The sequence below is a fragment of the Lactuca virosa genome, chromosome 1 (genome assembly GCF_052849685.1).
Source record: "Lactuca virosa cultivar CGN04683 chromosome 1, Lactuca_virosa_CGN04683_v6, whole genome shotgun sequence".
NCBI lineage: Eukaryota > Viridiplantae > Streptophyta > Magnoliopsida > Asterales > Asteraceae > Lactuca > Lactuca virosa.
In genome coordinates this window covers 171,877,174-171,892,611 of record NC_136426.1, presented here as the reverse complement: position 1 = coordinate 171,892,611, position 15,438 = coordinate 171,877,174, and the positions used below count along the sequence as shown (strand labels likewise).

Sequence of the window (15,438 nt, the reverse complement as noted above, 5' to 3'; positions counted from 1 at the left end):
AATGCTATTGTTCCAGTTTTAAGACTAGGCCGTGTATGTAGTTCTAGGTTCATATGACAAATATAAGGTTTTTATTTCAAAGCTGTAGAACAATAGTTTTACCCACATTTGAATCTTGCTGCTGTTAACAAGAAAATATGTTTAAGTGGCTTTTGATCTTAAAAGATGCCCACAATTGGCTGGTTTTTACCCATTGATTCATGAATTGTTTTTCAGGAGTCTTTATATTGGGGCCTTGACAAAATGTTGGACCAAATAATGGATCCGGATCCTATACAGGTTGCCCTTGTTTATTAGGTCCGTACTTCTAATATTTTTGAAAATGGATGTGATTTGTATCCTGACAATTTATGATTTAAAGTATCGTATTGTACAATCATATAAAACATAAATAGTTGTGTATGAAGAAAAACTGTTATGTACGAATTACTTTCCTTTTGAAAATTCACACAAAAAAAATAAAAATAACATTATTGATTTATAAAAAAAAGGCAAAACACATAATCTTAGTCGTTCATTTCACCTATCATGAAGGCCCAGACGTCGATCATGGAACATTAGCGAAGCATGTCAAGGATTGAACTTTGGATCATCATATATGAAATTTTGTTTCTCAAACCACTAGACTTCAAAAAATCAAAAAAGCACAAAAAAAAAAATAATAAAAAGAATCCAACAAGTTTAAACGGCAAAAAAAATAAAAATAAAAAGAATCCAACAAGTCTAAAGGGTTGTTTGATAACCTCTTGAATTGAACCATTCATAAGTCGCATCTAAATCTATTAGAATTCAAAACATTTGATACATATATTTGATATAATCTTGAACAACCATAAATCACAAGGAACCCTATCTTCTCTAAACTATTAAAAGATTTGAATAATTCAACACTAAATGATTTAACTTTATCAAACAGCCCCTAAATGTCTTGTCTAAGAAAAACCGGATTAAAATCTAGTTGAGCATCATTCCTATTTGAATTTTTGCAACCCATTAAAAGCCCAATGGTCAAGCATGTATGTTTGTTTAAATTGTAACTCTATTGGAATTTAACATTCACATTGAAGTAGTATGTCGTAGTTTCCATCTCAAAATGACTTGTTCAAAAGCAAGTCCATATACATAACAAAGTGAACTCTAATGGGTGTAAAAGTAAAACTAAAACTTGTGGTGAATGATGTAGGATTTACAATGTCAATATGACAAATTCTCATACAAAATAATATGGACATTATATATATGCACAACTAGTTAAGTAAATGGTGTACCCATTGGTCAACAACACCTGGTGATCCATACCATGGCCTTGATTCATCATCTGAGCCAACAGGCGAGTGGTAGACTCCATCCAAACTAATATTTAACGCACCCTCAAGATGAGCCGATATTTCTGGGACCACCCCATCACCCCATACATCTGCCTGCCCACATACCTATGAAAAACGAGAACCACCGTTACACCTAAAGCAAAAAAAAACATGTGTTTCGTTTGTTGATTCCGTCGGAATCGGAATCGGAATACATGATTCCATTCCGATGTTCCGTTGCGTGTTGCCTTCCAAACGATTGGAACTCAATTTTCTTGGAATCTTTCATATTTCATGTTTGATGGATTTCACCATTTGTAGGAGAGGATGGTATTAAAAAGACTAAGATGTCCTCATAGGATCCGATGGAATTAGGATTCAATTCCATTCCCATGACGTGTTTGGTTGCCGATTCCATTCCTTCAGAATCCTTCAAATTCTATATCTGATAGATTGCACCAACAGTAGGGAAGGATGGATGGAATTCAATTTCGTTCTTCCTTTTTTTAATTAAAGACCAAAATACCCTCTAAAAATTGATATATTATTATACTACCATTACACCTAAAGCAAAGAAATATGTGTTTCGTTTGTTGATTTCGGTGGAATCGGAATCGGAATCCGTGATTCCATTCCGATGTTCCATTGTGTGTTTGGCGTCCAAATGAATAAAACTTAATTTTGTTGGAATCTTTCATCTTTCGTACTATTCGTAGGAGAGGATGGAATCAAGGAAGGAATTCAATTCCGTTCTTTTGTTTTTTATCAAAAGACCAAAATACCCTCATAGTAAAAAATATATACCTGTTTGTATCCTTGACCAACAAAGCGAGTGCGAAATGTAGCATCAGTTGGTGTTAAGGTGCTTGGATTATTTCCAATAGCAACCTCAGGAACAGATTGCTCAATGGCAATAGGAATAGTTGTTGGAGAATTTGAGTTACCAAAGAAACGACTTCCCTGAATATACCTACAAAGCTACCAAATGTTTGATTACTAGTGTAAATGACGCGAATACCCTCCTCATTCTCATCATAAAAAATAGCCCTAAAAAGTTTTCCCTTGTTTATGGATTTTAGTATACCTGCCTGCGATACATACGTATCTCAATTCTGGAGTATAAACAGCTTTCTTGCAGTTTTTCTCCACGTAATCCAAAAGACCCCTTGTTTGATCAATAACTCCTGGCAACCCTTTTGGTGGTGGCCTAAAATTAACATATAAAAAAGATACGAAGGTTTAAAATATTTATATTTTTAGTCTTTGAAGCAAGTTTTATTCGGTAATACATACTGAAGAGGTGATCCAAGAGTGAGAAGCAAAGAAATGTTTGCATTGGTGAACTCTTCCATGTATACCCGAGCTAACCACCCTCCTGCAGAGTGTCCAATAATAGACAACGAACCACCTACAAATGTGCATGAGGATAATTAATAACAATCATAAGGATGTATACAAATGATGATTCATGTAAATTTTAAAAAAGGTGTAAGGGGAGAGAACAAGTTGTATTGCATTTTGACTAGACTGATGTTACACAGGACAAGACATGACATAACAAGTTGTACTGCATTACTGATGTTACTTAGAACAAGACAGAACATAACAAGTTGTACTGCATTTGACTGGACTTTTGACTGGACTGATGTTACTTAGGACAAGACAAGACATAACAAGTTGTACTGCATTTGACCGGACTGATGTTATGCAGGACAATTGAACTGATGTTATGCAAGACAATTGAACTGATGTTACGCAGGACAAGACATGACAGAACAAGTTGTACTGTATTTGACATGACTGATTGTCAATGAAACAAAAATGGTAACTTTTTGTCCCGCCTAAAAAGGTGGGACATGGACTCGCTATCAATCTCTCATTTGTGAAAAAGACGTGAATGCCCTTTGAAAATAGCCCCAAAAGGCTTATCTACTTTGACCTAGTATAATCCAGACTGGTTGTGTTATTGATTTTTCAAACCATCCTTTATGATGCTAACCATGTCTTTTATTTTTTATAAATGTTTATGTATTCCATTTGTAAATTTATAATGACTGATATAAAAGATGCATTTTTATAATTCTTGTAATTTCGTCTGTGTTCTATAGATTTTTTAAGTAATATATTTATAATGCACATAAATTTTCTAATATATTCAATGATTAATAGAAAGAGAAACTACAGACCTTGAGATTGTTTCAAAGCTTCATTAACAGCCTCATCAACCCGATTTAAATACCTGACCACAGTATATTTAGCTTTAATGACATTCACTAATTAACAAACTCAATCCATAAAGCTAAGAGCATCCACAATAGGAGCTTATTAGGTCAAATAAGCTTACAAAAAGTCAAAAAAAGCTATTGCGAGAGCTTTTTCACTTTTGCTTGTAAATTTACAACCACTTTTTCACTATTCTACTAAAACCAAACTCATTTCCATAGAGCTTGTTCACTATTATGCTAATATTAAATTCATTTTTGTTTGATGATGTGGCATCAAAAAGCTTAGTAAAACCAAATTACCAATCAAGAACAGGGCGAGGTTGGAGGGTGCCTCGCCAGTAATTAGGGTCAACCAAACCAGCAGCATTTCTCAGCCAATCGATTCTTGACACATTAGCAACCACAGTTGAAACACCATATCCTTGTAAGGTCAAAGCTAATTTCTCATAGTCACCTGTATTATTCCCCAACCCCTGTCAACAATCAATATAAGTTTTATGCTTTTGTTCATACAACTGAAGTATTTATGTTTGGAAAACATTGATCTTATGGCGTTACTGTAATTTCATTAACATCTAAACAAAAAGATGTCGTATATCTGGAGGATTTGAGTAGAAATCAACAAAATCGAACTCTTTACTCACTGTTTTCCAGTGAAACAAGTATATACTGAAGCGATTGAGGTCAATTCGCTTGAATTTAAAGTTTCAATATTGATGGTAATAAAATTTTTTATCGATTTTTGTTGAAATATAACCTATTTTGTCAATGTCGAAAATCCAAATAATCTGAACTTCTAATACGCTTACAGTCCTTTATTGCAATTTTCCGATAGCGAAATGCTAGTGCCAAATGTCTCCGGAATGAACATCAGCGTTTACGATTAAGGATCGATTACAGTGAATTCACAAGCATGGAAGAAAGGCAAACCGAAAACACATGATAAAAGCTGCAAAATTTACATAAATCGAGATATGACTTACAGGAAGAATGACAGCGGGACGCTGAGCGACTGAAGACGATGATAATGAAGAAGATTCCCGATAAACGACGGCGGAGCAGGTGCAAGAGAACCGTCGTGATATTGGAAGATGAATTCCCGGTGGAGATGGCAGTGGCAGGGGTTTGAAACACGGAGGCAAGACCATATCTCTTCCCCTGCGGGTTCTGTGGTTAAAAGTGTGCACCACGACAGTTCTTTATACTTTTGGAATGTTTTTTCAGAAATTTCATTTACACCCCTTTGTTTAGTTTAAAGAAAACTATTTACCTCCTCACATCTTTTTGTTGCAAAAGGATTAAGATTTTTTTTTTATTATTTTTTATTTATTTATTTTTTTTATTTTTTGGAAACGGTGGAGTTATATTAAATTGCGTATTAGACCAGGCCGTCCGATAGACTTGGCAGCTTGGAATCACCGCCTTTTCCACATACCTAAATTCACCACTTTGGTCCGAGCAAGGCTCGAACCCGCCACCTCCAGGAGAAAACCCCATAAGGGGAAAGCATGGGTGCATCACCCCGTTGAGCTAGAGATCATATGCACAAAAGGATTAAGATAGTTAGGGATATATGTCCAACTTGTTTTAAGTTTAAAATGTTTTGTTATTTATAGGCGATATGGTCAATTTATTTTTAAAATAAATACTTATAACATATGAAAAATGATTAACAAAAATTGGGCAAATACAATTTTTAAAAACTAGAAAGGTTACCCCGCGTAGCGGGGGGCCAGAAGCTTTCAATGTTGTTTCTGAATTGATAAATATGACAAACATAGAAAGTGCAAGGATGAAAAGTTCGGGCTTTGCCCCGGACAAAAAATATAAAAGTTTTGACTGCAAGGACCAGAAGTGTGAAAATGGCTAAAGAATTAAAGGGGTAGGAATTAGCAACTTTTTAGAAAAGGGATCAAAGTTGTCAAAACGTTAAAGTTTTGTGACCAAACTTTAAATATTAAAAGGTTCCAAAAAAGTGTAAAAATATTGATTGCAAGGACCAAAAGTGTCAAAATGGGTAAAGAATAATGACCAAAGTTGCCAAAAAACATCCAAATTTAGTATTCCTAACTTCCAACAATAATACAGGGTCCAATTCTGCCAAAAAAATAGGAAGTTGAATGGAACACAAACAAAAGGACATGAATAAATTAATTAAAGAAGTACAGGGACCGGATATGTAAATCAAGGGACCAAACTTGGACAAAGTATCCCAAGTTTACTATTCCTTTCTTCCACAACTTTAATATATACTAGAAAAGATTTCCCGGCGTTGCCGGGGTCGGAAGGTATTGCTTTGTAAAGTAAAGTAGCATGTTGGTTGTTTTTTGTCCGTTAATGTGAGGGTAATTTGGTCTTTTCAGGTAGTAAGGACTGAATTTGTCACCATGGGTAAACCATATGGACCATTTATGTAATTTTGGCGGTGGTGGTGGTGGTGGTGATGGCAGATGGTGGGTGGGTTTATGGTATTGGGTGAGTATTTTCTAATAAATAAAACATTAATTTAAAACCAAAAAGAGAATGTTAAATCTGGTAAACCATAGGGACCAATCGTGTAATCTTGTCTAACAATAATAATAATAATGATGAGGGACCATTTCTGCCAAAAGTATGTAATAAAAGGCGAGGGTTATGAAAAATTCAAACCAAAGTGAAAGGGTTGTTTGTGAACAAAAACATAAAGATGAAGGGTCAATGTTGTAAGTTGGAGGACCAAAATTGAGAAAAAAGGTGGCACTTTACTTTTAAAACTTTTCATAACTTTAATATATATATAATTTCTGCCAACAGTATGTAATAAAAGACGAGGGTTATGAAAAATTCAAACCAAAGTGAAAGAGTTGTTTGTGAACAAAAGCATAAAGATGAAGGGTCAATGTTGTAAGTTGGAGGACCAAAATTGACAAAAAATATGTCACTTGTTAAAACTTTTCATAACTTTAATATATATATATATATATATATATATATATATATATATATATATATATATAATAATATAATAATATGATAATTGCAACCCCTCTACTTTTATTATATCTATATTAATTTGCGGGTGATGTCTATATCCACAATTGCAACTCTACTTTTAAGCATGACACTTTTCAATATTTATTTTTTAAAATCTGTTTCGTATAATGACACTTTTTACCTCTATATATTTTAACAATTTACTTTGACCCGTATTTTTAAAATATTTTATAAAATGTTATATTTCAACCCTCTCATTTTTAAAATATGACTGTGACTTCTCGATTTTAAATTTTGTAAAATATCATTTTCACCCCATGTATTTTGTAATTTTTCTGTTTATCCACGTAGTATATATAATCTGACCATATTGCCTATAAATAAAAAAACATTTTAAACTTAAAAATGAGTGCCACCCAAGGCCGACCCTGACGGTGGGCAATCCGAGCAGTTGCCTAGTGCCCATATATCTAAAGTGCCCAAAAATTTTAGTCTATATATTTATATATTATATATATACAAAAAAATATTTACATATTTTTTAGGGGCCTAAATCCCAGTTTAGCCCAAACTCAGAAGCCCAACAAAATAACAAATTGGCATGATGATCGATGCTACCTTAATGCCCGTCTGGGAAGAGTATGAACAAAAGAAGCTCCAAAGTAGGAATTAGGGTGCCTTGCGAATCGAATCGGACGTCATAGAAAATTGAATCGCCATCTACGTCAGGCGTGAACTCGTGATTGACATCAAGCTGACGTATGCTACCTCGATATCATAACTCAACTTCAAGAATTGTCATCTACTCTCGTTTCTTGCTTGAATCACCATATAGTCTTTTCCCTTACAGTTAGGGTTGTTAATCGGGTTAACCCAATCAGGTTTCGGGTTAAAACGGATCGGGTTAGTCGAGTTTTTCCAGAAAAAATATTCACCCGAAACCCGGCCCTATTAAGGTACAGCTTAGTCGGATTTGGGTTAATCGGGTTTCAGATTATTACGGTCAGGTTAATAAGAATTTTTATGTACCAAATATTCTGATGTGTGTTTCAATTTGATTCATTCAGTCTTCAAAGTATCGGATTTCTGACTTGATAAGATAAGATGTTAATCAAAAGTTTAGGTTATCAGATTTTCTATGTAGTTGTATAATTAGAACTTTTAAGTTCCAAATATTATGATGTTTGTTTCAATTTAATTCATTTTTTGGACTTTGTTAATGTTGTGGATTGCTACCCAAATATTTTTATTGCGTCTAACATCTTATTAATCATTCATATTGTTCTTCTATCCGCAACTAAGAGTTTTTCAAAACTGAAGTTATTGAAAAGTTATCTAAGGTCATTAATATTACAAGAAAAATTCAATGGTTGTATTATATACACGAAAAGATATGTGGAATTGATCAGTTTAACATTGATTTTGCATCTAAAATGCTTGAAGTATTTTCCTTTAAATTTAGTGTTTTTTTAAATATTATGGCTATATTTGTGTTTTTGATGATATTTGTAATGACTTTTTGTAAATGATATACCTTTTGCATCATTAATATATTCGATTTTTGGTTTTAAGAGACCCTTTTTTTATTTTCGCCCCAAGCCCAATATATATCAGGTCCGACCTTGGTGCCATCCTAACATAAATTTAAAAAACTTATTTGCTTTTTTTTTTAATGTATTTTTTACGTATAAATTGTCACATATAATACTTTTTCATTTGACGGTTTATATTGTAATTTATAAGTGATACCGACTTTTTATTTTTATCTACATGTTATCTAACTTGTATCATCAAAGTCAAAGATAACTTATAAAACAGACCTACGCAGACAAAATCCTAATTTAAATAAAAGTGACTTTATTTAGAAAACAATATTATTCGCAAAAATCCATAAACATATACACGTTCAAGCGAATACATCAGAAGGAGCGCGTGGGCGTATCCAAGTAAACGCGTCCTTGCACAACGTGTCGACTGCACGTCGTCTATATATGTCACCCCTCGCATACTTATCTGGTATTCTGATATCCTCACGCTACTTCAGACCTCTTCGTTCATCCATTTCAACTTCAAACCTGCAAAATCTCAAATCAAAGCATCTGGTTAGCTCCTTTAAATCCCTTTCTCTTTCTATCTAAATCTCTTTGCTGCGAATCAGAAATTATAATTCTATGTAAATTGATGATCGAATGCGTTAATTATTGTTAACATGTTACTCGATGGACTATAATTGCGTGATCACTCTACTCTTTTACACGATTTGTGCATAATGCATATCTTCGATTCCGAATCATGGATTGTGTATATTTTATATGTTTTATAATAAGTTTATGTTAGGATGGCACTCAACTACGTACGATTCGAAATGTCTTAGATCCCCAATTTTGTCCCTTTAAACACCTATTTTATAAAATTGAATCTGAATTGTGAAATTGAATATGAAATCACGTGTATCTGTATTAACTTCGTCATGAATCATGCTATTGTTTAGGCAACTTGCTTAAATTCTGCAATACTGATGATTTGTTTATGGAATTTGAAGTAAATTAGGTTTAGATCATGTGAATTGTGATGCGTGAAAAAGGATATATCATCTGTTTTGCTTTATTTCTTCCTGGAGTTATCAGAATAAGTCCATGTCTTAGCTTCCTACCTAAATTTGGTAAACGAACTTATCATATTGTTCATCAGATTATGAATAGTCAATTTTAATGGGCAAAGGGAAAGTTAAACACTTAATGACAATTTAACAAACATAATAGTTAATCAAAACAAAAAACACTTTGTAGGCCCTACCACAGACAATTATGTGAATTTTCTTTGTGCATATTATCCATATAGCTAATCACCCAAAAGTCAAATCCCATGTTCCATAGCTTCCCATTTTTAAGCATATAGCTTGTAACATTCAATTGGTGCTAAATTGAAAATAACATGAATGGTTGCAGGTGTTATAAAGAAAGCAATACTAAATTTAAAACAAGATGAGTGGAGGAGATGAACATCAAAACAATCAAGACAAAGGGTTGATGTCTAATCTAGCTGGATACGCAGCTGGAGCTGCATTCAACAATCATGGTGGTAGTGGTGGTTATCCTCCTCAGCAACATGGAGGGTATCCTCCTCAACAGCACGGTGGAGGATATCCTCCACAAGGAGGATATCCGCCATCTGGCGGCGGATATCCTCCTCAGGGAGGATATCCACCCCAAGGATATCCTCCCTCTGGCGGTGGATATCCCCCACAACAGGGTTATCCACCCCAAGGCTATCCGCCTGCTGGTTACCCTGGTCAATCTGCTCCACATAGCTCAGGAGGTAAGTTGACATGGTCAACAATAATTCATACTTTTTATTTACTTTTTTTTTCGCTACTTGATTATCATTTTTATATGTTTAGGGCATAAGCCTGGAATGGGTATGCTGGCGGGAGGAGCAGCAGCTGCTGCTGCAGCATATGGGGCCCACCACCTAACATCATCTCATGGGCATGGAGGCCATACATCATCATCACATGGCATGATGGGAGGCATGGGCATGGGACATTTCAGTGGGGGGAAACATGGGAAGCATGGTGGTGGGAAGTTTAAGCATGGAAAGCATGGGAAGGGGAAGCATGGAAAGTTTGGAAAGCATAAGGGAAAGTTTGGAGGAGGGTTTAAGAAATGGAAGTAAATAGTGTTGGTGTATATATTTTGATTATATTAACTCTTATGTTTTTGTTTTGTTTGACTAATAGTTTGGATCTTGGTTTTTCTTTATTTTGGTTGGGTATTGAAATATTATTATAATAAAGGATTGAGATATTATAAGTTAATCTGGAATGTATTGTTTGTATAGTATTTGATATGTCAATGACTTTATGTTTGTATTGCATCTAACATCTATTAAACTAAAATTTAGGCAATCGGTAATGAATTAAATGATAAATCATTATTTATTTTTCATTTAGTTTATCTAATTATATGGAATTCTTATTGAATTTTATAAAATCTAATTTACGACATATCTAATAATTAAATAACTTTTTTAAAAGTAATAGTCATTGGACTGTAATATGGTGTAATATGGCATCGTAATAGTAGTAGACTAAAATTTAGACAATCGGCAATGCATTAAACTGATTGATAAATCATTATTTTACTTTTCATTTAGTTTATCTAATTATATGAAATTTTTATTGAATTTTATAAAATGACATTTAATAATTAAATAACTTTTTTAAGAGTAATAGTCATTGGAATGTAATATGGCATCGTAATAATAGAGCTTAATTTATTGAGTTAAATAAGTTATTTCGTTTAATTTTTTTTATTAAATTATTTATTATGGATGTTTTCATACTCAATATGTATGATAATGATAATATATGATACTAACCGAAAAAAAAAATTAATGTTTTTTCTTTATTTATTTATTTTTTTTTTTTAAAAAGAAAGAAAGTGCACATGTTCTTTTTGTTGCATTTTAAGAATAGAAAGCAATATACAGCTAATTATGTCTTAGTTTGTTTGACAAAAAAACTTTTATTAAAGGCTAAAAGATTAGCCGAAAATTGAAGATATATATACGAAGGCTAGAGCCGAAAGTATTAGACGTATAATTTTTTTTGTAAGATTTATATATGGCTTCGCTTAAAATACATATATTAGTGCATAAAGATTATCTTTTATTTTGGAGTTTGGATCAACTCTGTTTGGAGTCAAAATAGAGAGGGATTCTAGCAAAGTTTTTTACGAGTACAATATATCAACGGATATCTACAAAGTGATCAACTAAGAATTCGACGATTTAACTAAAATGAAAAAGTTATTTTTGGGTTTTGGAAAAGTAATCTCGTTTGTTTGCAGTAAGTTATTTTGGACATTTCATACTAATTTTATATTATATTAAAAGTATACATATATTTCACACCGTTATTTTTCCGGACAGAAAACAAAAATTATTTCAGAATTTCAAGAAAAAATCCAAAGTCCAGTGACTGATTTCGGAATTTTGAGAAAAAACTTCGTTCTTTTTATTGGACTAATTTCGGAATTTTGAGAAAAAAACTTCGTTCTTTTTACTGAAATCTAACAAAAAAATACAGAAACATAAAGAAATAGATACCTTATAAGGGCTTAAAATGCAACATTTTATTAAAACCCATATAATATTAGACACTTCAAAATGAACTTTAGTTGAGATAATTTTACTTAAAAATGTTTGGTGCAAAATGAGGAAAAAAAACACGTTGTATACTATTAGTTAGTGCTTTATGAAGAAACACGAACGTGTTTTTTCTTCGAAGTCCCATTTTTTTGCGTTTAATGAAGTACGTTGCTATTTCAGACATTTTTACCAAAAACACGATTGTTCTTTATGGAGAAACACGATCATGTAAGTTCTTCGAGGATTTCCAAGTCGAAAAATGCCGCATGCGATAAACACTATCACCGGTAAAAGGGTAAAACCGAACATTCTTTGGAAAATGTTAGAGTAAAAACGGACATAAAATTCAACTTTGGGCAAAACCGACAAAACCTTGAAAACTTGAGGGTTTGTATGACATTAGCCCTACATAAATTCGTCCATAAAAATTCTTTGAAGCCTTTACACGATCGTGTAAATGGAAAACACGATCGTGTTTTTCATACTTTGCGGCGTATGGACTTATTTCTTCGATTAAGGCAGCTTCTGATCATTCCTCAACATCAATCATCGATTTCTAGCTCCATCAAGCTCCTATAATGCATACAAGTTGTTTCCAAAAACTTCCAGAATACTGCTTCCTTCGAAATACCTGAAAATGACATAAAAACATGAATAGTACGAGAATTCTGACGAAAAACATGAGTTGAACATTATTTAAACTAATGCATATGAAAAAGCATAAAACATGATACAAAACACTAATAAAAACTAACATAAAAGATGCATAAAATTGATTCTAACAGTTAGTCTGAAATGCCTCATTTCGTACTCAGAGGTCATTTCAGTAAAATGCAAAAAATGGGTCTAAAACAAATAGTCTAAAAAATGGTTATTTTGTTAATATCTTATATATAATTTCGGTGCAAGAATTGATCATTCTTTAGTTAAAAACAAGGATCTTAGATTACATTCATTTTGTTTAATTATAAAGAAAAAAATGTTTTCTCACCTCCTTATTTGGCCATGATTACCAAACCAAAATAATTATCAACATTTCTAAGACATCATATCCATACATCTCACTCCCACCTCGCCCACCCCCACCCCACACCACCAATTTATATTTTTCCTTCATGTAGAAGAAATTTGAAATAATATAAAAAAAAAAAAAAAACTATATCGACCAAACGAAGTAACAGAAACCTTTTTAATCCTTTCCAAATTATTTTATGTTGTGTTATAAATATAGAAAGAAAGATAAAGGATTATAGTAACACTTTAGTTTGCGTGCCAAAGAAGTCAAGTAAAAGTTTGAAGGTTAGCTGAAAATTTAAAATGTAGCTGAACATGATGGTTGAAAATTTCAGATATAGATGTCTTTGGCAAAAGTTTTATATTAAATGGGACATATAATCATATATCGTGATGTCTAAAGTATAGTTTTTTTAGTAAATTGTAAACTTAGTCATGTTGTTTTTTGCTATTGTCTATAATGTTTCAAAATTCAAAGTTACAGGATTCCTTTTGCTTCGGTTTGATTACAGATTTGGTCCGTATATTAAGAATTTATTTTGGTATGTTAAGTTTGCTAAAAATATCATTTGGCCCAGCAATACATTTTTTACTCAAATTTATTACTATTAACGTTTTTGTGGGTCCACCATTTCTACCCTATACGTCGCATTTTTCTTTCCACTAGAACACTTACCATTTTTGGTTATCTTCGGGTACCATAAACACCAAATGTTGTCATCTTCACACTTTCTGACTTTCTTTCATCCAGCCAGAGGGTTAGGGAAAGGAAGAAATACCTTAATAAAAAAAAAATCAGAAGTACAATGTTATAATGTAAAAACTAGAAGTTCAATGTTATAATGTAAAAATTGACAACATGTTACTATGAATAACTAATACAACAAGGGTTATTGTCACTATAGCCCAACAATGTTTCGTATATTGGTTTAAATGGTCCATCATGACTTATTTTTGCGGGTACCAATTCATGTTTTTAGGGTTTAAAAAGTCCTTTTAAAAAAATGAAGGGGTCACCCTTCCTAAAAAGTCCTTTTAAAAAAATGATGGGCGATTGGAAAGTCGGTGGATTGGAAGGATAGGGGAGAATTGTGACAGGTTATTGTAGTCGGAATGAGAATCCTCAGGGAACTGCTCGATGAAATGTTGGATGTCGTGAGAGGACATGGTTGGAACTGTGTAGTTGCTGGAAGAAATTGCCTCGAATATCAGAATTGAATAGTGGGAGACGATGGTACGACCTCTCTCGTTGCAAATCACAGGATGCTTCACGGAGTTCTGGTCACAAACGAATTTTACTGCCTGAACAACCACCATTGCGTATTCTTCAAAAGTATAAGCAACCGGCCGGAATCAATCTACAACAAACTGGAATCAATATGCAGCAAAATCTAGAATCGGAAATGGTTCTATAGGAAGGACACAGAAGATTTGTAGCAGAATCAATTTGCACCTGAAAGATTTAAGGTCACCGGTCACCACCACCATTGGACACCTACATCTCCCACCACCTTCGACCTACATCTCTCGAAATCCACCAACCGTTGTGAACACATCTTGAAAATCTAATAAACCACTGTCAATCAAACATCAATCCAAACCACCACCATTTATAACAAAAATTAATCCAATAATATAGTTGTCTGGAAGAGAAGGGGTGAACCGAAAATTAAACTTTCAATACCTATGACCATGATCAAGTTCTTAGAGACTGCCATCTATGACGGAACAAAAACTACCATCACTGTCGTCTTTTTCGTCTGTGGTGGATCAACAACCATTGCTGCTGTCTGTGCCATCGCCGCCATTGTTTCCATCCTTCAGATCTGGTAAAACTAGGGCTAGAATTCGTGAAATGTTTCCTGAATCAGAAACAGTTCTATGTAATGGAGTCAGTGGTATCGATTTGTAGATGACTAAGGAGATGGTCTGGGGCAGAAACATATTAGCGGTGGTGTCGGTTTGGTGGTAGAAGGAGAGCGCCGATAATGAAGGTGAATGGAAGAGTACATCTTGAAACTCAAATCGATGGTTGCTTCATTTCCAAAAAAACCGATTCATCTTTACCATTGCTAATTTATGTTTGTGGGTTTGTATATATTCTAGGTTCAATGTTTTGCAAAAAGAAAAAAAAAATGGAGGAGTACAGTGGAGACGATGGTTGCATTTTGGAAGTGCTTACTTGGCAGGTGACTAAGCAAGCATACCTACTAAAATGGGTAAAAATACTTTTTTTTAATCGGTAAAACACAAGTACATGTCCTTCAAATGCAAAAAAAAGTTATAAAAGACCATTTAAACCAATATACTAAAGTTTGTTGGGTTAGAGTTACAATAACTCATATAACAAACATTCAACTCTAACTTATTTCTATTAGTGCATTGTTTTTTAGTACCAACTCAATACAACAATGTGATACAAAAACAAAGTAATATCAAGGATTTCAAGGTATTGAAATATTATTATAATAAAGGATTGGGATATTGAGATATTAAAAAGGGCTTTTGACATAAAAGTACTTAAGTTTCTTAGGTTTTGTTGGTTTTGTCCCTATGACGATTTTTTGTTCATTAATGTCCAAAATTTGTCAAGTTTTTTTCATTTTTGCCCTTGCTACCTATAATAGTAGGTGTCCAGGGACAAAAACGACAAAATTTAACAAACTTAAGGACTTTCATGTCAAATTTGGAAAACATAATTAGGATAAAAACATATAAGATTTGTAAACTTAAGGGTTTCTTTGCAAATTTGAAAAATATACTTAGGG

At 33.1% G+C, this 15,438-nt stretch overlaps 2 protein-coding genes and 1 long non-coding RNA gene across 3 annotated transcripts; 1 reads left to right on the top strand and 2 right to left on the bottom strand.

Annotated features, from left to right (window-relative positions):
- Window positions 1–1,021: 1,021 nt before the first annotated feature.
- On the bottom strand, window positions 1,022–4,720 carry LOC145161298 (alpha/beta-Hydrolases superfamily protein). The gene is made up of 7 exons (XM_079080803.1): window positions 4,516–4,720; window positions 3,833–4,005; window positions 3,494–3,546; window positions 2,601–2,715; window positions 2,392–2,514; window positions 2,112–2,277; window positions 1,022–1,433 (listed from the first exon to the last, which is right to left on the bottom strand). Exons 1-7 carry the CDS (start codon window positions 4,678–4,680, stop codon window positions 1,248–1,250), a joined length of 981 nt encoding a protein of 326 aa, XP_078936929.1. The 5' UTR covers window positions 4,681–4,720; the 3' UTR covers window positions 1,022–1,247.
- Window positions 4,721–8,458: 3,738 nt separating this feature from the next.
- Window positions 8,459–10,322, top strand: LOC145161290 (glycine-rich protein A3-like). The gene is made up of 3 exons (XM_079080795.1): window positions 8,459–8,607; window positions 9,454–9,823; window positions 9,906–10,322. The coding sequence occupies exons 2-3, from the start codon at window positions 9,490–9,492 to the stop codon at window positions 10,178–10,180; spliced, it is 609 nt and encodes a 202-aa protein (XP_078936921.1). The 5' UTR covers window positions 8,459–8,607; window positions 9,454–9,489; the 3' UTR covers window positions 10,181–10,322.
- A 1,622-nt stretch (window positions 10,323–11,944) lies between these two features.
- On the bottom strand, window positions 11,945–14,839 carry LOC145161286 (uncharacterized). The gene is made up of 4 exons (XR_013738449.1): window positions 14,355–14,839; window positions 14,124–14,246; window positions 13,347–14,028; window positions 11,945–12,287 (listed from the first exon to the last, which is right to left on the bottom strand). It is a non-coding gene; the product is annotated as an uncharacterized LOC145161286 (long non-coding RNA).
- Between the last annotated feature and the right edge of the window lie 599 nt (window positions 14,840–15,438).